The sequence below is a fragment of the Gekko japonicus genome, unplaced genomic scaffold, assembly GCF_001447785.1.
Source record: "Gekko japonicus isolate JY-2015 unplaced genomic scaffold, Gekko_japonicus_V1.1 scaffold742, whole genome shotgun sequence".
NCBI lineage: Eukaryota > Metazoa > Chordata > Lepidosauria > Squamata > Gekkonidae > Gekko > Gekko japonicus.
Genome location: NW_015175992.1, coordinates 377,008 through 401,270, shown reverse-complemented (window position 1 = coordinate 401,270; position 24,263 = coordinate 377,008). Strand labels below are relative to the sequence as shown.

The following is a 24,263-nucleotide window of genomic DNA, read 5'->3' as shown; positions in this document are numbered from 1 at the left end:
GGAAGCCCTGGTTACATTGACTATGTTTATGTTAAATTCAGGTGGGTAACCATGTTGGCCTGAAGCAGCAGAACAAAGTCTGAGTCCATTGGCACCTTCGAACTGTACGTTTTCGTGTGCAAAGCAGTACAAAGCTTACACTAATAAAACTCCGTTGGTCTTGAAGGTACCACTGGACTCAAACTTTGTTATGTTTATGTTAATTATATCATAAATCTTAAAAGTACAAGAGGGGGACCCATGAGGACTTGTAGGAAGGAGAAATTCCATCTACTTTGCCAGCCTCCTCTTGTTTTGCTTCTACTTTCCCTCTCTCCACTCTGGATGCACTCCCCACATCCTCTCATTTTCTTTCTCTCCCTAACTGCTCATCCAAATGTCCAGCTTGCCTGTTGGTTGGGTAAAAGGTAAGCAATATATAAGCTATGATACTAGAGCTTAGGTCTCTCCAATGCCACTTTAGCCTTCCCTATGCTCCCAAAGCATATTCACGGAAACTGCTCCACCACTGATTACACGGGATAGTTCAGAGAACTAAGAACTATATAAAAGCCACTAGACAAGCAAGGCACCAAACTATCACTTATCAGTCTCCTACTCATCACAAACCTAGTTATCTATGACCAGAACACACGGTTTTATTTTCCTCCTCTGTAGATATACATACAATGAGTATTTTTTATAGAGCCTCTTCTCCAGAATAATGTATCTGGGAACTAGAGGTATAGTTAGTGACTTTGTTATGAAATAATGGTTTTCGCATTCAGATTTTTTTTTGTAGGACATACTGATGATGGTTTCATTAATCGTGGAATAAAGATAAAATCCAGTCCCATCTTTGACATATACAGCTCATAAACTATATTGGGTAGTTTTGAGTTGAGGGACATGTCTTTTGAATAGATAACTGTGTTAATCTGGTCTTCTTGGATCCTGAAGAAGTGTTTGAAAAGGTCTGAGATAGCCCTATTGAATGTTCAGCTCTGAGCACGGAAGATTCCTGGAAGCATTCTGCTGATGTGGCCGTAACCACTCAAAGCAGCGAAGAACAGTGGTGTGCAGAGCAAATCCATCCCCCTCCCCCAATGCTGCATCGGTCCTGGATGGAAATCAAATGCTGAACAAATATTGTCAGGAGCTAAGTGACTTCATGTATCTGATTTTTGTTTTATGAATAATTTGTGCGTTTGTTTTTTAAAAATAATTATAATGTCTCCAAGAAAAATGATTGAATAAAACTGGGCAAACATCTGCAAAATGCAATCCCAATTAAGATGCTACCCATAAGCAAGGAGAAAAGAATAAAAAGGTCAGCATCTTCTCCATCAGACACTGCTGCTGATGCTGTTATGACAACATTTCTGTTGCTCAGGTGTGCAGGGCTTGTGCCCTTTTCTCCTTTCTGCTTTTGTTTCTTCTCTTGTTATTTTAGTTTTTTATCATCTGCTGTTCTCATCCAATCTTCCTTTTGGGCCTCACTGACTAATCTCCATGTAAATTTGCAATCCAGCCTACTGAATTGGAGAATATCACCATAGAATTCCCTGGACAAGTAGCCATGAGTTGCACGTGACAAACTTAGAAGAAATGATTTCTTAACTAAATGGCCAGGAGGACGTGGGAATAGTCTGCCATTCATTACAATAGCCATATGTACTACTATGTGCTTTCAATTGCTTTCTCTCAAAATTACTAATTCAAGGTTCATTTCTGTACTTTCTGTACATTATCTGTACTTTCTAGGTATTATGTTCTTTAAATTCTACTTGAGTTTTACTTCAAGGTAAGTGTGCATAGGAGCGTGTGTCAGTAACTCGGATTAATAGGTATCCATTATTAATCCAGCAAAATACATTCTAAACATTTAATTTAAGAATGTATAGAAACTGCATCTGGCAGGCACCCAATCTCAGAAGGGACATATCCTTTACCCATCTCAGGAGAGAATACTTCTAAGATGGCACCTGCTGTAACACAAAAAACTACAAATACACAACAATGTATTTGTAGTTTTTTAATATCCTCTGGATACTGTAATCCTTCTACTTGCTGTAACACATGCATCAACTAAACCATGGTATTTTTCCCCTTAAAAACTACTTATTCGTATGCAACTGTAATAAATTAAAATACACAATACACAATTAGACTAAGATTTCATTAAACAACGGCCTTGATACCCAAAACCATAAAAATAATCACTACCTTCAAGCAAACAAATATTCATATTGAATATAAAGGCAATACTATTAAAGCCTTTTTAAATTCAGCTGCTTTTCTGTGAAGCCAAAATTTTGGGGGAAGGACAAGAAGAAAGTTAGAACATATATTAAGTAAGCTTACCTGGTTTCCTCTTTCTAGAATTTCAATCAGTTCAGATGCAATCCGCCAATCATTCCTAGTTACAAGAGTTACAGCTTCACCTGTGCGGCTATAAAAAGATAGGTAGTTGAGATAATAAATATTTCTGGACTGTTTGAAAGAACATTTGGCTCCAGCGATCTGTTTGTGCAAGATCACAAGTATTCCCTACTTTGGCCTCCCTCAGTCACTATTTCTGATTCCTGGGAAGTGACCTATGTGAAATAGTAGTCATGTGGGTCAGTGAGGAGGGACAAGGGGGTGAAACTGTTCCTTCTTCCGTATCTCTCAACAGGTTTCCACTGACCCAAGAGGGCAATATCATCTCCTTCTCTCTTCATTCTATTGACCTGTGTGACTATAACTCCATGAAGGTACCATGACCCTGGGAATACTCTGAATGCAAGTAAACACTTTTGCATTATACTCTAAAGCAACTTTTACTATCTTGGATGCCTCTACTAATTGGCCCAGTTAACACAAGATTAGTAGTTCAGTGATTTGACTTGTCATATTGTGCTGAGGAAAGTGGCCTGTGTTCCCTGAGCCACTATAAAAAATTCCTAGCATGAAGTGCTAGCTTTCCCAAGGAGAATTAAGTCTGAAATTCTGGAGAAAATACAATTAGCAATACAAAATGGTGGCAATTCCAAATAACTGTATGTAAACTTGCCTCCCCTTGCATTTGTTCTAATTCACTATCCAATATAGTGGTTCAGACATAATGCCAAACCACAACTCAGTGTTACATGAACAAACCTTGTGCTCACATAATACCTTCTCTTTGAAAGTTCCTCTTCCCTCCTCCTCAAAAGTGACTCTAAGCATATGAGTAAAGGGGAACATCTGACCACAACTGGTCACGTAGTGCCAAACCATGTTTGGCGTAACACCTAAACCAATATGATACATCCATCTTCAGAAGCTGACATTCTAGCATGTGCTGGAAAATACTGGTGTTCAACTCAATAACATGGCAGCATTCTACAAGTTACAAGTCAATATAGTATGAAACACTTAACTTACCCAGCTCGACCAGTACGGCCTACTCTATGAACATACTCTTCAATGTTGCGAGGGAAATCAAAATTAAACACATGAGTGATATCTTGCACATCTAACCCACGAGAGGCTAAGTCTGTTGCTACCAGTATACGAACTCTACCTAAAATGAACACATTGAGAAGTAAATGGTAACTCAGAAAAATAAAAAAATCTTTACTTTGCTATAGTTTATTTTATGTATTTGAAATATTTTTATGCTGCCTTTTCCATTCAACTTAGGGTCCCCAAGAATACAGAGCCCTTCTAGCAAATTGTACAGCTTAATGCTTCTACAAAGCATTTCAATACTAGCTGAAACAAGACAGACAATTCCAGATGCTGCTTGAAACATCACCTTTGAACCTGCTCATTTCCAACAGCATCCTATATGCACTGATCAAAGTTCAGTTTCCTAACTTTATTCACACTTGAGGGAAACCAACTATTCTCCCTGCAAAGATGTTACAATTAGTTAGGTTAGTACTAAGCTTTATGTTGCATTTGACTCCAACCAATTGCAAGCGTACCTTTCCTGAAGTCCTCCAAAGCTTGTTCACGATCACACTGTTCTCTATTGCCATGTAAAGACTGAACTGGGATTCCTTGAAGACCAAAATCACTGGATAGGTCATCAGCACTGATTAAAAATTTAAAAACTTGCATAGAAATGGTTGGTTTCTTACAGTAACAGTTAGTTAACAATTTGGTGGTATCTGCATGAATCACCCCTGTGAAATTTCCCAAGGCACAACAAAGATCATACCCATCCAAAGAAGGAATTTCCCCTCAATATGACCTACATCTTTTTAATATGGTGGTGCATGCCATAGTGATCTGGACTTTTATTCCATTGGTTATGAATTGTTAATGTTTTAATTATGACATAAACTACCTTGAGCCATAAGGAAAGGTGGAATAGAAATATTTTAATACAAATATTAGGCATGCACAATCCAAGGCTGCATTTCTGAGGCTTTTCATGCCTAAACACTAGTTCTAGACATTTCTGAATCCTAGCTCTGAGCAGGTGCAAAGTCCAGTGTGATGAATAGATACCATGGATGTAACACTGACTTAAGCAGCCATGTCCTAAGGGAAATTAAGGTCCTGAATTTCAGTGTTGGGCTGTCACAACTCTCATTATTTTGTCCAAATTGTGCAGAACAAACCAGAGAGGACTTGTCCGTGTACACTCTAACATGCCAGATAGGATAGTCACCTGCACACCCTTTAATTACTACTTCCTGTAGAAACTTTATAGGCTTCCTGGCTCACAAGTGATCCTGGTTCTGGAATTCACTTCAAACTGACTTCTAGGAAGGGAGGGAACTGTCACTTAGAAGACAGCATATCTAAGATTTTTGATGAATGGCTAACAGTGACTGGGGGGGATCACTTTTCAGAACACCAGATAAACATCTCTGGATGGGGATTCTGGTGATCTCCTCCCACCCTTACTGGGAGCCTCCATGACTTTAGACACAATGTGCTTACAAGGTCTGCAAACCGGTTTCCTTACCCAGCATGGTAAAGACTATGAAGGGCCATGTTTTGTTTGTTCTCTGATACTTTATATCAATTATGTGAACAAGTACTTGATTTATGTGTACAGGTAGCCTCTGCTAAATTGACAGAAGTCCTGTAATGCTATAATTTCTGGATCCTTTTATGTACATGCTTGGCAACAAACATATCCATCCCGTATAAAAATGGGTGGGTTAACACTTGAACATCTGAGGGAAAGCAAGATGGGATTCTACAGTAAGACATTTACTTCAGAGTAAGTGAAGCTCAATTCTACTGTTCTGAGCATCTGGTTCAACCTTTAGTACCCTTAAACCAGGTATGAACTCTCTTTGCTGGTTACAGGTGAGGAAGACTCCCTTGTGGCTGCATGCTGCAGTAGAAAGGAAGGGCCAATTATGATAAGAATGAGAGTGACTTCCAAACTACTACTGTAAGGAGAGGAAAGAAGAAAAGCAAAGAGGAAGAGACTGGCTGATGCTACTTCAGAAAAAAAAGGCTTGGGACCACAGCTTGAAGCCAGGAGGCTTTAGACATGTTTTACCGCATGCCTCTGATTGCATTCTGTATTTTAATTTTAAATGTGGCTTAAAAGTTAAGCAAGTCTCAATTTATCAGTACCATACTTTAATGGTAACTAATGTGTATTAAGCCAAGTGTTTGTGTTAGATTTCAGCTACATACGTAAGTTTCTTTCCCACAAAAATGATGACTTTGTCTTCAGACTTCATAGTATCAATGAAATAACGTGTGAAAGCTCTTTTTTCTTCTTCTGGAATAACAACAACCTTCTGCTCCACTGTACTTACTGCCTGCAAGATCAAGTTTAATAAGATCTTTTATTTCACAAATATCTTCAAAGATTCACATAATAAGTAAATACAGTGAGTTATTAGCAGCATGTATTCAACCACACAGTTCCTCTATGGAACAACATTTCTAATTGTGGAAGGGGGGTGGTAATTTGTGATGTTCCCCTCGCCCAGCAGACCCTTACTTTGCCCCTATCCTGTTCCTAAGAGTCTGCTGCCATCCAAGAACAAGATTTTTGTAGTGAGGGCTCAGTGGGCTGTAGGAGAGGATGGTCCATCGATGGCTGGATACATGCTGGCGTCTTCATACAGAGTTATAGTGGAGAACAGTTCTGCTCCCAGACTTCGTTTCATAAATTGTGCTTTATTGATGTTTACAGCACTTAAACTGGACTGTGCCTATAACACCATCAGAACAGAAAAGAGCTACATATTCAAATCTCTGTATGTATCTATATATTGCATAATATATATAAAGATCCAAATCAAGGAGTTCAGTTACTGTTTGAAGCTACAAATGAAACAGGAAAGTTGGTTCACTTATCATGAAGTTCCCTTCTCAGTGGGGTAGTCATCACTCCTGGGTTGAAAATCCCCCTTGAGGCAGGCAGGATAGTTAATCTTTTACTGACTCCTAATGGGAGGGGCTACTCCCACCACACTCAGATTGGTTTAGAAGCCGTGCTACTAAAACCTATTAATTTACAAATGTCAACAGTCAAAAATTAAACTGAAAACAGAAAGAACAGTCAAGAACTGTAAAGAACAGGAGAGACCGTGAAAGACCGTCCCCCAAGGTTCTCCCACTGGGACTCTGACAGCAGGAAGGGACTGACTGTCCCACTCTATGACCACTAAGAAGGGAACTTCATGGTACAAGAACCAACCTTCCTATCCCCAGTGGTCCAGGGTGGGGCAATCACTCATGGGATGAACAAGAGCAATAGACCACAGAGAGGGCCCTTTACTTATTCTGTCAGAATCTATTGGAAGACTCTCCTCCCGTAGGAGGCATCTGCTAAAGCCTCCCTATCAATACGGTAGTGCTGAGTAAAGGTGTGCACTGATTTCTAAGTGGCTGCCCAGCACACAATTTCCAGCGAAGAGAAGCCCCTATAGGCTGCTGAAGTAAGCAGACTCCCTTACAGAGTGCGCCACTACCACCACGGGGTACTACTGGCTGGTACTACTGATGTAATAACTCAGGGCCCTCTTACTGTCCAGGTAGTACCACTCCCTTTCCTGCAGATGCTTGGTAAAACTATTTCCTGAAACCTGTGGGAATCTGAATTCACCTTAGGAATGAAAACAGGGTCCACTGGAGCCTTTCCGAACCTTTGGCAAACAGCAAGAAACACCTCTCTTGTGTACTGAGCCTAATCTTGTCAGCCCCAGCTTAAGAACATAAGAGAAGCCAATGTTGGATCAGGCCAATGGCCCATCTAGTCCAACACTCTGTCACACAGTGGCCAAAAATACCAGGTGCCATCAGGAGGTCCAGCACTGGGGCCAGGACACTATAAGTCCTCCCACTGTTGCCCCCCCCCCCAAGCACCAAGAATACAGTGCATCACTTGCCCCAGCCCGAGAGTTCCTATCTATATCTTGTGGCTAATAGCCACTGATGGACTTCTGCTCCATATGCTTATCTAATTCCCTCTTGAAGCTGTCCATGCTTGTAGCCATAAGAACATAAGAGACACAGAACAATGGACTGCTAGGATCCTGGGATGGACCTATCCCCCAGGAGTGCCTCTGTAAATAGCTTATTTTTTTTAAGCCCCGGAGGGTTTTTTTAAAATTATTTTCTCAAACTACAAAAACTACTACAGAAAAATAGGGAGGGGTACTACATATACGGGATAAAGAAAAGATACCCACACTAACTAAAAATCCAAGAGAGGAGGTCTTTATTAGCTTAGTTACATTAATTTTTCCTGCATTTAAGCATAAAAAACGAACTGAGTCAAACATTAATAGTATTTCTTCTTTTTCTAAAGCTATTACACCTTCACTAACTAAGGGCCGCCTCCCCCCAGTCTTCTTTTCATCATTTTCCAAGGCACAATTCAGAGTCCTTCAGCCTCTACTTCTTTGTTCCCCGTCTCTTCCTTAACTTATAAGGACTCTTTGGGGCAGCTGCCCCCTTTTCATCCAGAGAGTCCTCTCCGGAAGAACCAGAGTCCAGCTCGCCACTAGACTTGCTGTCCTCTTCTCTTTGCTCGCCCTCTGATCTTCCCAGCTGATCTTTTAAGAATTCTTTAGCTTTTTTGACAAGAGTCAATCTTTTCTTTTTTATCTTTGATCTTGAAAGTGACTCCCTCTGGAAACAACCATTTATATCCAATTGAGTTTGTCTGAAGAAAAAGCACCAACTCCTTGTATTTCTTTCTCCATTGTCTGACTTCAAATGGAATATCCTTCAGCGTTCTGATAGCATTTTCTCCCACTTTCAGAGGAGCTCCAGAAACCGCTTTCAGGATTGCATCCCTCACATGCCGCTTCGAGAATCTCACAACTATTTCCTAATTTCTCTGATATGAGGGGACACGTGGGGAGGAAACTGAAAGGAAAAGTAGAAAGGGTCAAAACAATTGGGGAAGCTTGGGATCTATTTAAAACTACGATCCTAGAAGCTCAAAAAATATATATTCCGCAGGTTAGGAAAGGCACAAACAGGTATAGGAAAAAGCCTGCATGGTTAACAAACAGAGTAATGGAGGCTGTAAAAAGTAAAAAGAATTCCTTTAAGCAGTGGAAAGCTAGTCACAGTGAGGCTGATAAAACGGAACACAGGCTATGGCAAATAAAATGCAAGTCTGAGGTCAGGCAGGCAAAAAGGGAATATGAGGAGCATATAGCAAAAAACGTAAAAACCAACAATAAAACTTTCTTCAAATACATTAGAAACAGGAAACCAGCCAGGGAGGCAGTGGGGCCCTTGGATGACCAAGGGGTAAAAGGAGTACTGAAGGATGATAGGGAAATGGCTGAGAAGCTAAATGCATTTTTTGCCTCCGTCTTCACTGTGGAAGATGAGAAGTGCTTGCCCACTCCAGAACCACTGATTTCAGGAGGGGTGTTGGAAGACCTGAGTCAGATTGAGGTGATGAGAGAGGAGGTCCTAAAACTGATAGACAACTTAAAAACTGAAAAATCACCAGGCCCAGATGGCATACATCCGAGAGTTCTGAAAGAACTCAAATGTGAACTTGTAGATCTCCTGACAAAGATATGTAATCTTTCCTTAAAATCTGCCTCCATTCCTGAGGATTGGAAGGTAGCTAATGTCACTCCCATCTTTAAAAAGGGTTCCAGAGGAGATCCGGGAAATTACAGGCCAGTCAGTCTGACGTCGATACCGGGTAAATTGGTGGAAACCATTATTAAGGAAAGAATTAGTAGGCACATGGATGAACAAAACCTATTGAGGCAGACTCAGCACGGTTTCTGTAAGGGAAGATCTTGTCTCACTAACCTGTTAATGTTCTTTGAGGGGGTGAACAAACATGTGGACAAGGGGGATCCAATAGATATTATTTACCTTGACTTCCAGAAAGCTTTTGATAAAGTTCCTCATCAATGGCTCCTAAGTAAGCTCATGGATCAAAAACTGGCTAATTAATAGAAAACAGAGAGTGAGTATAAATGGGCAGTTTTCTCAGTGGAGGGTGGTAAGCAGTGGGGTACCGCAGGGATCAGTACTTGGTCCACTGCTTTTTAACTTGTTCGTTAATGATTTGGAGTTGGGAGTAAGCAGTGAAGTGGCTAAATTTGTGGATGATACGAAGTTGTTCAGGGTGGTGAAAACCAGTGAGGATTGTGAGGCACTCCAAAGGGATCTGTCAAGGATGGGCGAGTGGGCGTCAACATGGCAAATGGGGTTCAATGTGGCCAAGTGCAAGGTGATGCACATTGGAGCCAAAAATCCTAACTATAAATACACATTGATGGGGTCTGAATTGGCAGAGACTGATCAAGAGAGAGATTTTGGAGTTGTAGTAGATAACTCACTGAAAATGTTGAGACAGTGTGTGACTGCAATAAAAAAGGCCAATGCTATGCGGGGATTATTAGGAAGGGTATTGAAAACCTTTCCTCAAAGAGTGATTAACACTTGGAATTCACTGCCACAGGAAGTGGTGGCGGCTACAAGCATGGACGGCTTCAAAAGGGAATTAGATAAGCATATGGAGCAGAGGTCCATCAGTGGCTATTAGCCACAAGGTAGATAGGGACTCTGGGGCAAGTGATGCTCTGTCTTCTTGGTGCTTGGGGGGGGTCAACAGTGGGAGGGCTTCTACTGTCCTGGCCCCACTGGTGGACCTCCTGATGGCACTGGTATTTCTGGCCACTGTGTGATACAGAGTGTTGGACTGGATGGGCCTTTGGCCTGATCCAACATTGGCATCTCTTATGTTCTTAAATAATCAATTCCTAGGCTTCCCCTCCTCTCACTACGCAGGGCTTGATCACTCTTCCTCTTCTCTTCATCTTGCTTCTTTTGGGCTTTGGAGCATCTCCAGTTCTCAAAGCTCTGTCAGTCCAGCCCTCTTTGGTGAATACTTCCTGGTCTTCTTGTCTGCTGTATCCCTCGTCTTCCACTCCTCCATCTCCCCAGCTCTCCTCCAGCTTGATGGTGGCCTCCTTGCTTGGAGATGGAAGGTAACTCCCGTCTTCCCCAAGAGGCCGGAGAGTCCGAACTCGGACAGCTGGCTGAGACCAGAAACAAATGTGTAAGTACACACATTTTGTGTAACTACAAAATGATAAAGAATATAATTTTTCTCTCAAAACTTGAGTGGGATGTAAAATTAGTTCAACAGTCACACTAAAAAAACTGAAAAAGCTCTTTAGCTTGGCATCAAATGGATTATTATCATTTATGATAATATCTACCTAGTGGTTTTCTTCCCACTTAATTTTTTCAGTTTGTTAATCAAGCTATTTTTAACTCCAAAACTTCCAAAAAATATGTAGTATATTATACAGTAGTATATATTATGTGTGTGTATATATGCATATATATTCATGCACAGTATATCACTTGGTGTTTAAGGCTAAGCTTCATTTTTTTCTGGTCCTGGATGGGGTATGGCTTGTTCATTTATTATTGAATAAAAAACAAAAACCACACTAAAAAGTATGATTACGATTTTATTTATTAAACGGAATGCCAATTCAAATAAAAAAAAATCAATAATTTTTAGGTTATCTACCAAAGAAAACAGTGATTCAAACTATTTTTTCTCTCTCTAGTTTGTTGAAGTTTCCACTTCTTTAGATTTTTGCTGCTCAGTTCCACACATAGCAACATAGCCTTCCCACATACCCTGTGCAACACTAACTTCCTGCATATTTCCTTTCTGCATTACTCTCTTCAATCATTTATTGGCTTCTTTGAACAGACGATCAGATGCTTCAGAAGTTGCCTCACGGTCCTTTTTTGTCAGTGATATCTTTCTATCTCAGCATTTTGTTCCTAGACTCTTCTACTTGTTTAACCTTTTCTTCCATCTCTTTAGCTAAATGTATCTCCTCCTCTTTCAATCTTTTTTGTTCCTCTAAGTACATTATGTATTGCTTATGTGCACTTTGTCCCATAGCAATAAGTTTTGATGTCATGGGAACCAGTTCAGATTTATTTTGGTAGGTTTTCAATGTATCTTTGATCAACAAAATTGCATTCAGTGTTCATTCACAAGCAAAGCCTTGTCCTCAGTCAAAGCCCACCTTGACACAGAAAAAAACGTCTCTCGATGTCTGCATTTCCATGTGATAGAGACAATGCAGTCTTGATCACTTTCGCCAACTCTTCATATTTCCCCCCCAGCTACATTAGTTTTCTTTAAAATTTATCCCAAAAACTATCAATTCTTCCTTTAAAAGCTGGGCAGTCTGTCTCCATCTGCAACATTTTCCATTCATCAATTAGAACATCTTCTATCATATCGATAGGGAGTTCTCTGGCAACTGAAACTACAGCTTGACAGCTTTTTTGGATTTTCACAAGAGAAGGGATTAAACATCTCAGAGCTTTCAGCAAACCACAACCTTTCATTGCCTTTTCAATCAAGTATTTGCATCCAGCAACATAATGCTCTTTAGCATTTTTCATAAACACCAAGAAATCTTTTTCTGGAAGATGTGAAAGTTCCTTTTTAACTTCCCATGAAACAACAATATCTCTCATGGGTAGCATGTTTTCCAAATCAAATAACTCATTCACATCATAGTTATCTTCAGAAACTGACTTGCAAACATGTCTAGCCAGTTTCCCTAACAGTTCTTGTAGCTGAGGGTACAGAATGTGAATTAAAGGTTCATCTCGTTGGAATCTTTTGGTGAAGCTAGTGAAAAGTTCTGCAGAAGATATGGTGAAGTACAATTCTGCTCTGATAGTTGAGCAACATAAAATGGTGGAACACGTTCACAGTTAAGATCAGGGACCTGTGGGAGTTATTACAGTTCCACAGGGACTGTAAAACAGAGCCGTTCCACTAGGCCTTTGGTTGAGTGGATGCCTCACCATATCTGACCTACCCTACCAGCCTCCCTCATCCAGCTATGTGGACTAGTATACCAACTTATATTATTGAATGGGGGCTAGGCCCAAACTATCTCAATGGCTCTCCCGATGCCACACAGAGTTATATTCCTATGGCCTATATGTTACCATCTCGCCATTTTGTAGTTTAAATTGGGTTTTAGATTTCTATTTGAATTGTATTAATCCTTATATGTTTTATTGCTATGTTGTACCTCGCCCTGAACCTGCTTGTGGGGGAGGGAGGACTAAAAGTTGCATAAATAAATAAATAAAAATAGATGTGGCTTGTGGTCTAGGGAATAGGAGCTTGAGCTTCCACAGAAAGGATGGTGTGAATGGCAGCACCTCCTTGGACCCCAAATTGTTCCAATAGCAAGGGAGGGAGGGGAAAGAAGAAGGAACAGGGGACAGAGACCACATCTCTTCACCTTCTGTTCCAGTGTCTTTTTTTGCTGGTGTTCCTCCTGAGCATCTTTCACTGCCTTTATGTGATCCAGGAGCAGACACCCTGATAAAAGAAACTCCCTCTAGGATAATAAAGAAGGGAATGTTCTGCTTGTGCCCCCCCCCCCAATATTGCTGGCAGCCAAACTGTCTCTCTCCCCCAGCTTGGGGACCCAGTACAGACATATTAAAGAAGCTCTAGATGCTGCCGCTATGAAACTTCCTGTTGGGGCCAACCATCACTGAAGCCTGAGAGCAGGGAAGGTTAGCTGTGTACTCACTGTCTCTGCCAAAACCTCAGCTGGAGAAGACAGCAATGACTTCTTGCTTGCATCTCTTTGAAGACTGGCTGAGAAGCAACAGACAGCTTGCTGAATCTTGTTAGTGTTTTTCAAGTGTTGGACCCAAGGAGGTCTAATAGAGAAGTGGAGCAGTGGAAGTTTGTCCTAATGCAGAGCAGGCAGGGCACAGACTTGGGGTCCACCTCCAATTGGATGTGGCAGCCTTGCAAATTAATTTGTATGTGCCCTGCCTCGCAGAAAGAATGAGAGGTATAACCCAAAGGGTGCATTTCTCTACTGACAGAGACACAACATATCCTGACATCTTGGAAAAACAACTTGGAATATGCAACTCTAAAGAGAACTGGAGGAGGGAGAACAAACTAACCTCCAGGATCTGGGAACACAAAGGCACAGAAACAAATTCTGCTATGGAAAGGGAAGGGGAGAATTTTTTAAAAAAGACTCTCCAGTGCTTACAATTTAACTAGTTGAGATGGAGATTTGCCATCCCATCTCCTGCCTGTAATTTCAGTCAATTGAAGGGGTGTATAGGAGGGAAGAATGATTGCAGACCCAGAGTTGAGGGAATGTGGTTTAAATGCTTCCCATAGTGTTTACCTTTATGTTAATCATGTCCATATTGTTATTTATCCTACAGGAAAACAGTGAGATGAAACTTTCCAAAGTCTCTCCTCCATGACACAACTGTTATTCTAATGACCCCCCCCCAACTTCTATTTAATATTTAAAAGAACAAGTCAGTAGTTTAACAACTAAATACCACTTTTCCAATCAGAATGCCATTTCCTGACACTGGCAGACAACAAAAGGAAGAAGTATTGGAGCACTATAATAGCAATGAGCAAAGTAAAGGAATTTGAAGTGTGGAGGCTGTCAGTTACTGAGAGATAGGGTGGGTGAAGAGAACTGACAGTGCAAACCTAAAGAGAGGGGAGTGCAAAGGGAGCCAGTGAAGCATTATGCTGGCGTATCTCTGCAACACTCCAGCATAAGGCTGTTACTCCTGTGCAGCCACCCAGCACTGTCAGTGGGACAGAGGCATAGGTCCCTGTGCTAGTGTGGATGTGGACAGGCCTGAGGATGTGGCTGCAGTTAGCTGGCTTCTAAAGCTGTTTCAGCCTGGGGCCATGGTGTAGCCCACAGAAGTGAAAAAACAAGTGTCCCCCCCAGTGCACCCCAGAGGAGCGCTGGTTACCGACTGTGGGTACAACCAATCACATCCCTCCCCTGTGGTGGTCAAGTTCCTTCTCCAGCACCCAATCACTGCCTCTCCAAGCCCTATAAAAATCTCAGCCAGAATGCCCTATAACTCACTAGGCATGACTCATTCTGACAGCTCCCTGCCGTGTGGACTTAAGAGGCAGTGGCAAGGCACTTTGGTAGCAGAAAATAACCACACCGAGCGCACTTAGTACTGGGTGAGCACTCTGCACCAACACCCAAAAGGGGAGCAAAGTCCATACTCTATGGCTAACCTCTCTCATTTCAGAACCCTAACAGGTACCCCATCTCCAAAGAATCAACCCAAAGGGGTAGCTGTGCACTGACAAGCAAGCACAGGCCTGGTTCCCATACCTGTTCCCACTTCCCTTTGTGGCTGGGAGCTGCCCTGGTGATGTTGCCACACCCAAGCCCAGCACCACTGTAGTTGTGGGGGGCAGCATGAACTACGGCCTCCTGGCCCGTTGTGCACAAGGAGGATTGGTGCATGGTAAGTGCTCTGGGAGGAGACCAGACTTTTCAGCTCCACACTTGACTGTAAGCTTATTCCTTTGCCACCCTGCTGGACAGCAAGCACTGGTGGGTTGCTGAAGCCCATCTTTTCTAAGTGGAGTAGGTTGTTGCAGAGTCCTTACACTCATTCTGTTACAGGAGCAGAGTCCTGTGCAGCAGTAGCTACAGTGGATGGACAGTTAGCAGTCACTGAGCATTTCAACACAAGACCACAAGTCCACATCCTGGAGTGTTGTTCTCAGCCTGTGAATCCACCTGCATCTCTGCCCCACTTGGTCCTATGCTGCCCCAGGAAAGAACTACTCTGTTTTGCCATGTGCCCTGCAATGTTGTCTGTGGAATCCTCGGCTTCTTTCACCATTTGCTGTTTAATAAAATCTTGGTTTGCACCACAACTGTGTCTGTCCGTGTGTGGGATGTGTTCAGCTATTTGCAAGTCAGAACTATATTCAAAAAACACATTGGTGTAATTCTCCACGTATTTGCACCACACCCACAAATACCTGTGCGTTTTTTGAGAGGCCACTTATATGGGCCTTGGAGAAACCCAGAAATATCAGAGTGTTTTCTAGGAGCACTAAGAGCCTGCATTTTGAGACTACCTGGACTGGTAAGTTTTGAACCCACTTCCCGTGTTCTTCTGTTTTCCAGAGGCAGAGGCTGACACATGGTTTGGTATTTGTAAATGACTGTTTCAGTCAGTTTCAAATTTGACATCCTAATAAAACCTCATTCATAATAATATCACTTATCAGGCCGTAGGACCATGGCACTGCAGAGAAACTTTGCTACTATTTCAGTTATTTCTGTATCTGGATTATCGAGCAAGAAAAAAAGTAAAAATCATCAGGGGTCTCTAAAAATTGGCCTAATATGGGATATAGAAGATCCTGGCGGGACGCCAAATAGAAAGGGCACTGGATGAGGACATGGACAACAGTTTCAACACAGTCCTTCATACAAGGACAGCACCTGCTAGGATACGGAATCCCTTGGAATCTGCCAGATAAGATAGCTGAAAGAAGAACATTAAATCTAGCCAAGGATATGGTTCTACACAAATTTGGAGCTATGAGTTGATAGAGGTATACTACTGGAAGATTTGCATTCGGAACAATCCCCAGATTTAAGGGAGAACAGGTTCTGTTAGCCAGGCTATAAAGGGTTTGTAGCTCTGATCCCAATAAACTAGATTTTATTTTTAAAAAGGCCTCAGACTCAGAAAGCATATATAAGGATTCTAGAGACAAATTCAGGGAACTTATTTTGGCTTTGATGTAAGATAGCCACCTGGAATTAACAGATTCAGAAAGTAGTTGGTACATATAACTGAAGGAGTCAGAGTTGAAATGGAGTCATAACCAAAATTTAATACTGTGGATCCATGCCTTAGTAGCCAGCAAATTCTGACCGCACTCCAAACATAAAGCGGCATATGGGACACACATAGGTACCCCCTTGATCTTTCACAGAAAGGTAGAGTGGACACATTCAGCTGAAATATCCATTGTGTCAATCCAGAGAGGTACCCCATACAGTAACTGAGCTCCAGTTTTAGCATTGAAGGCTTTAAGTGCAGCTGGCACATACTGGTTACCTTGAACAGAAAAATAAAAACGAGAAATTGCTGCAGCACGAACTTTAGCTACATTAATATCCATTTTACGATGGTAGGACCAAGTAGCACTGGATTGGAAATAAATGCCCAGATATTTGAAGTGCTTGTTGCCATTAATAATCCACTTATAAGATTTTCAGGAACAGGGAACAACTAATACCTTTGATTTTTAATAATTCAACTCCAATCTGTTAATCACGCAATATTCATGGCAATGGTTCAGTAAACAGTTTAATCCAACACAAGAAGTAGACAAAAGAACCGTGTCATCTGCATATAATAACAAGGGAATAAGAGAAGAGCCAAGTCTAGGGCTATGGCCATCAACTAATGACAAAAAAGGGGGCTGAGTGCATTTCAGCAGAAAGTGCCTGCAGTAAACTTGAATGGATTTTTCATTTGTTCCAGGACTTTGGAATAAGAGAACCTGTACGTGTAGTTATGTTTGAGGACAATCAAGCTTGTATTACTATATGCAAGGGAGAAAGTACCACAGTGAAAAGTAGATCTATTGGTATTAAGTGTGCATTAGTGAAAGATCTTGTACCAGAAGTGGCTAATAGAGATTGAACATTGTCACACAGAGGAAATGGTGACTGACATTTTGACTAAGCCACTGATCAAAGAAAAATTTGAACGTCTTTGTGAAATGTTCAATATGGTTGATGCAAATGTTAAAGGGAATCATGAGTGATGTTTGTTGTATGTGCATGTATAATGACTTACATGTTACACCTTGTGAAGGGGTGTTGGAAATGTGTGTGTTGCAAGGTCTAAAGTCAGTCATTATAGGGTTAATGTGCTTACTTTGTGTGCTATTGTTTAGACTGACCTGGAAGGGAACCAGCAGAAAGCCAATGGGAAGAAAGCCCGGGAAACTGAAGCCTATTTACTAACAATCATTGATTAATGTATTCAGGTGATTTCCTTCTAGGGATCAAGAAGAAAGGAAGAATCTCCATTACCAAATGTTTGGTCAGTCTGTAAAGATGTCTTAAGTCTGTTGTTTTGTAGATTTCCTGTGTACCCTTCCCTTTAGAAATAAAGTTTTTTGCATAGAAAGAAAATACCTCCTCTCCAGTGAACAAAGATCCATGGCAAACTCTGAATATTTAACTATTCTTACCAATTTTCCAACAAAATCTGCCTAGGCAAAGCATTTGTCTTTTCTTGTCAGAACTCTGCTTCACTGAACTTTCATGTGGGGATTTGCTATAGTTCTGACTGGAAGGCTGGATCATCACACATGATTACAAAATCACCCCGTGGTAGCCGCCACCTAATGGGGATAGCTGGGGGGAGGACTCCCATCCCTGTCCCTGGATGGAGTGGCCTGGTCTCCCATTCCTTCCTCTTATAATTAATAAGAAATGGGGGGGAAACCACACCTGTTTTGGAAATTGGGTGTTATTCAATGGACAGTATGCTCCAGCTCTGCCACTATTAAAATGACAGTATGGTTCACTCCCCCCTCCAAGGCTCATCCATGGGGATTAGTGGTGGGGAAAATATAATGGTCACCCCAAAAACATTCAGTAGCCCAGGAGTCAAGAACAATCAATATTCTTGGTCTGCAATGTTCTGAAATCTGGCCAATGGTAGCCTCCATTACTGCTGTATGCCCTAATGTAAGGGGTTTGAACTAGATGACAGGACCTTGAGATCCCCTGCTGACACCCCAGCTATGTGGGGTTGTATCACTGTGAAGGACAGGAATGGGCCAGAAGGGCACTAAGAGTTGTTTGTTTGTCCTCTTGGGTGTACAGGATGACAGGCATGTTCCACAGGCTCATTGTGAGCCATTACATCATACTCAAATTGCAGGGAGAAAACAAAATGGTGCTAGAATGTGGTTCTCTGTCCTGATATGGAATGGCCTGGGGTTTGATTGGGTGGGGCCGGAGTGGAATGGGAGTGCCTATGAAGTGTGTAAATGCAAGGGGAACCGGGGAATCTAATGGCTAAACGATCATTCATCTTCAAGGCTGGCAGAAGGGTGAGTGACACAAACAGCAGTCTGGGTGCCAGGGCGCCTCATGTTGCCATGTGTGTTCCTGTACACACTCACATTCAATGTGGCTCCTGACATAATATTTCATCACTGCCTCCTCTGACTGCCTGTTCATCAGCTCCTTGGCCCAGGGACTGTCACCTCCCCATAGGGAAGCATGGCAAGGAGCCTAGCAATCGTCAGGGGCTGCATGAGCCAGCACCCTCCTTTATAGTGATGACAATGAAACCGAAACTTCAGCTGGCAGAAGTTGACCATGCATGTTTGACAGCACACTTGGTTGTAGGCTGCATGAACCAGCAGCTTGTCTTCAGGATACAGTGTCAGCAGGTAAAGGAGAATATTCGTGGTCACCTGGCATGGGTGGAACAACAGCCATCAGGACTTTGAGCCCCTGTTCCAGATCACCTCCCAAGACAGACTACTGACCCAACAGCCATCCTTTGCCCCCTGGCCAGTCAGCCAACAGGCAGTTGAGGCCTGATACTGCAAAGAGCTGCACATCATGCATGCTGCTCGGAAACCTGACCACAAGGTCTGTGAAAATACCCTGGTGACTGCAGGTTGCAGTACACCCATAGCTCCTCTTGGGCAATGTGGGTGCAGCCCATGGCACCCACAATGCTGGGAAAGCAGAATAAGCAGAAGCAGAAGAAGCAGAGGCGACTGGATTTATACTTCGTCCTTCACTCGGAGTCTCAGAGTGGCTTACAAACTCCTTTCCCTTCCCCTCCCCACAACAGACACTCTGTGAGGTAGGTGGGGCTGAGAGAGCTCTGACAGAAACTGCTCTTTCAAGGACACCTCTGACAGAACTATGGCTTGCCCAAGGTCATCCAGCAGCTGCGAGTGAAGGAGTGGAGAATCAAACCCGGTTCTCCCAGGTTAGAGTCTGCACAACTTAACGACTACACCAAACTGGCACATATTCTCCTGGAGGTGGCCCAGCATGGCATCCAGAAAGCTGTGCAGGCAATGACTTGCTGGTAACTAGGACACTTCCAGTGGCCAGGATTCTGGGAAAGAGCATGATCTTCTGCAGGACAGGGGTCAGGAGCCTGGCCCAGGAGAGCTGGCCTGAGCTTCTCACATAGGGTTTGCATGGCCACCTTGTCCAGCTGGAAGCAATCCAGGGAGGTGCTGTCAGATAGCCGCAGTGCCCCGATGCAGGCCTGGTAACACTGAGAATGATGCTTTCTCTGCTGTTGCTATGCCATCCTAACATATAACATTGGCAGAAGATGGGCAAGTTGGACCCCTAGCAGGAGGGGAATGGCAGAAGGGGGCATCATCTCAGGGCAGCCTAGCTGGTGCCTGTGGAGAGAAGGGACCAGTGAACAATATGGCCCGAGGACTTTGGGCCCCTGTGTCCCAGCCCCCTGCTGGATCTCGCTTCACCTACTCCCTTTCCCAGCTGCTGAGTCCCAGGTCCACACGGCCTCTCCCTGATGCCCGGTGTCCATTGTGAAAACAGAGGGAGGCGGGGTGGGACCTGTGGTGCCAATGCTTCCCACAGTGCCTGGCCCCACCTCCACACTCCTGTGAGTGTGGCATGGCTGCACCAGCATCTGGCAGTGGCAACGGCCACTGGCAGCCAAAGTGGTCAAAGGCTGAAAAGGCGCTGCTGTATAGGCTGGAGATAGAGCATGTCAGTGTAGCCCTCGCCAGCCCACGCTGCTGTGCCTTATGGCACATGGTGGTGGAACAGGTCTCTGCCCTGGGACATGCTACCAGGATGAAGATGTCCACCCTGAACCAGCAGAATGATTAATTTGACCCTCATGGCCCAGGGTGCCCTGTCCAAGCAGGCTGCAGCAGAGGGCCTGCCAGGAACTGAGGTCATCATGTGGGGGGTGATGGTGCCCATTGTAGTGGGAGGTTTTGACCGGTGAGGGAGAAGGGTCCTGCTGCCACCTTATCCCTGAACCTTCCCTGAGCCCTCTTATCACTTGTTGACACCTGTCCTTCACCCTATAGGTGACTCTCTCAATAGGGATGCTTTCACGAGGCCGTCAGGACAGCCAAGCCCTGGAGGAGGAGGAAGGTCTGTGCCATCATGGCCACCCCATCTACCCCAGTGGGGTGTTTATCTGAGATCCTGGCACCCAGTGACACAGGCATCTGTTCCGTTATACTGAGACAGGAAGAAATGGAAGTCATTTGACTTGGGCTAAAGTGTAACAGTTAAACATTTTAGGTGCATACACAGTCTCAATGCCATGTCCAAGCACGGGCGTCTGGCAGTATCACAGGCTGAGCAGGTATGCCCAGTGGGTGTGAGAGTATCATTACTCTCCCACCACACATATGAAACAGTTAAAAGAAACTACTGATTGTTCCATATGAGAAAGACAGTCACTTTTCCCTGCAACCATAACATTTTAAAAGTCATTATTCCAGAATAATATACTGAGCAACTAAAAATAAGGGGGGTGATAACCACATTTATGCTTGAACCTCAGACAGAATAGGGAGAAAAAAATTATCATGATCTAAGTAAATGCTTGCCTCAGAACTTATGTAAACTTGTGAATTTTACACCTTATACTGAAATCTCCATTTTAGCACATAATTTTTAGAATGGTATATTAACAGGTTAATTAACAGGGAAGGTGGTGTGGTATAACTTCATCTCATCAGATCTCAGAAGCTAAGCAGGGCCGGTGCTTGGAAGGGAGACCCTCAAGGAAGACTGCAGAGGAAGCCAATGGCAAAACACTTCTGCTTCTCACTAGCCTTGAAAACCCCTTGCTGGGGTTTCCATAAGTCAACTGCAAGTTGTTGGCAATTTATAAACACACATTTTATATTATGCCTATATTTTTAAATATAGTCTAGTTTCCTATACAAATAGACAAGACTGCTATCACATGTGTGTATTGTGCTGTCAAGTTGCTTCCAACCTATGGTGATGCTATGAATTAATGACTTTCAAAACATTCTATCATTAACAGCTATTGTCTTTTCCAGTGACTCTAGGTGACCAAAGTACGATAGTTTCAATTTAGTCATTTTAGCTTCTAGAGAGTGTTCAGGCTTTCTTACACACTCAGGGAAATGCTTATCACCACTTTGGGGTCAGGAAGCAATTTTCTTCAGGCCAGTTTGGCCAGGGATCTTGGAGGGTTTTTTGCCATCTTCTAAGCATGGAGCAGGGGTCACTGGGGGTGTGAGGGGTAGTTACGAATTTCCAGCATTGTGCAATGGGTTGGACTAGATGACCCTGGAGGTCCCTTCCAACTCTATGATTTTGTTATTTGATCTAGAACCCAATTATTTGTCTTTTTGTCAACCCACGGTATCCATAAAACTCTCCACCACAAAGAAATCAACTTTCCTCACTGTCCAATTTCCCCACCTGTACATAGTTATGGGGAACAGTATGGTATGAATTAACTTTATCTTGGTTGCCAGTAATACATCCTTACTCTTAAGAATCTTTTCTAGCTCCTTCACAGCTACCTTTCTTGGTCTCAATCTCTTTCTGATTTCTTGGTTGCAGTCTCCCTTTTGGTTGATGATGGAACCAAGGAACAGAAAATCTTGAATTATTTCAATTTCTTCACTGAAAAGATGTATAATTCCCCAGTAGTCATTACTTTTGTTTTCTTGATGTTCAGCTTTAATCCCACTGTGGCACTTTTTGCTTTAGCCTTCATCAGGAGTTGTTCAAATCTTCATTATTTCCTGCCAGTGAGGTGGTGTCATTGGCATACCTCAAACTGTTAATGCTCCTTCCACCAATTTTCACTTCACCTTCATCTAAATCTAAACCAGTTTTGCTTACAATATGGTCTACATACAGACTGAACGATCAGGAAGATAAAATACATCATTGTCTGATGCCTTTGCCAGTTGGAAACCATTCTGTTTCTCCATATTCTACCCTAATAGTAGCCTCTTGTCCAGAGTACAGGTTGTGCATCAAAACAATCAGATGTTATGGAAAATCTATTTCTTTTAAAACCAACCACAGCTTTTCATGATCCACACAGTTAAAAAAAAATGCTGTCATATATTGACCGATTATTCCTAAGTAGAACCACACACTTATGAGTAAAAGAGCGCAAATACACACAAAAGAAACTTACCGCTAAATCAAGAGTACCAACATATACAATCATTGGATCTTTCAAATATGATTTTGCAAGTCGACGGACACCATCTGGCCATGTAGCACTGGTGGGAACAAAAGGAAAAAATGTTTTGAAAAACTTAAATCCAATTACCTCTCTTTCTGAGAGTCTTGTAGTTTCCACCCTGTACACCATTAAGATGAGAAGTTCAACCCCCAGGAAAGCGTTTCAAAGTACCTGAAGTATTCTAATACAAGCACTTTTACACAGGAGTCTTGCTAAGAAGATCTTTTTTTGGAGACTGGTGACCTTTAGATCTGCAACAGCACCCTATTTTCGCATGCCCTAAAACTTTGTTGTTTTGAGGCATCGAGGCCTGGATAAAATATCCAATTTGATATATAGCACACAGGTAGGAACTTCCCTTGATGCTCTCTGATGGGACTAGTCAACTGCCTGAATGCTCCAAGGAGAGAATTAACCAGTCTCCAAATCTATGGACACATGGAGGCTGCCTTGCACCTTCTCTTGTATTGTAGGTTCTAAACCTCAACCTTCTTCCAAATAATAGGCTCTATCTCTAAATTTCTTCCACTGCTGGAATCACAGGAACCTTCCCAGTCACTGGTTTGGTTCCTGAACCATCTTCCAACACCACCAGCTCTAGAGCCTTCAGAACAGCTAATGTAAGATTTCCTTCACATCCCCCCCCCCCCCAATACTCCATTTTTTCCTGCTTTGTTTTAGGCAGGTCTGTCTTATTGTCAGTCAGCAGTCATACCCAATTAACCACGAGCTTACCCAAACATTCCAGATTTATTGGGATCATGTACAAACTGTTGTATTGCATCGCTGTCATGTTTTCTGATATTTCACCTTCTGTCTCTATATGCTGAACAAGGTAATAAAGTTTACTTGTTCATTAAGTAATGGTCTCTCTTTGAATTCTTCCCCTTTGAATAAGATTACTGCATCAATTGGGACCTGAACATACACTAGAGTGGACAGCCCTTGGTTTTTACCTTGGAACAAGTGTAGCATTCTATATACATCGTAGAGGATGCTGACATGAGGTCTGATTTGGGTAGCAATGTCTTGGGAGACTGAAAGGTTTTCCCACTGGAGATTCCTCAGCCTTTACAAGCATTAACTAGTAAAAGCAGGGAAATCATTTTACCTCCAACTACCGCTATCGTGCACAATTGCTATACCTTTGCTAATGACATTTGATTACATCTCACTCTGTACTATCTGAATTTCATGGTTCTTTGTCTCCACTGTTTAGAAATATTTTTTCTTTCATAACTTTATATACTTTATATACATACTAGGGAGCAAAGCCCGTTGTGGATGAAGACAATGAGCCCTAGAAAGGTACGTAGGTAGGTAGGAAGGAAGGAAGGAGGAGGGGAGAGAGTGAAAGAAAGAAAGAGAGCAGGGAGAGAGAGAGGAAGAAAGAGAGAGAGAAAGGAAGGGAGGAAGAGGGGGGCGAGAGGGAGATAGGAAGGAAGGAAGAAAGAGGGTGGGAGAGTGAAAGAAAAAGAAAGAGGGGGAGAGAGAGAAAGATAGAATGGAAGGAAGAAAGGAAAGTGAAAGAAAAAAAGAAAGAGGGGGAGAGAGACAGGAAGGAAAGAAGCAAGGAAGGGGGAGAGTGAAAGAAAGAGGGGAAGAGAGAGAGGGAGAAAGGAAGGAAGGAAGGGGGGAGAGAGAGAGAGGAAGGAAGGAAGGAAGGAAGGAAGGAAGGAAGGATGGAAGGAAGGAAGGAAGGAAGGAAGGGGGAAAGC

At 42.7% G+C, this 24,263-nt stretch overlaps 1 protein-coding gene across 1 annotated transcript in view; it reads right to left on the bottom strand.

Moving 5' to 3' along the window:
• The window catches only part of DDX43 (DEAD-box helicase 43), a 50,522-nt gene that overhangs the window by 337 nt on the left and 25,922 nt on the right, over positions 1-24,263 (bottom strand). The window contains exons 11-15 of the mRNA XM_015426373.1: positions 22,495-22,582; positions 5,614-5,741; positions 3,933-4,042; positions 3,388-3,526; positions 2,344-2,431 (exon numbers count right to left, since the gene is read on the bottom strand). Of these exons, the coding sequence (XP_015281859.1) occupies positions 2,344-2,431; positions 3,388-3,526; positions 3,933-4,042; positions 5,614-5,741; positions 22,495-22,582 (553 nt within the window). The remainder of the gene's footprint in view (positions 1-2,343; positions 2,432-3,387; positions 3,527-3,932; positions 4,043-5,613; positions 5,742-22,494; positions 22,583-24,263) is intronic.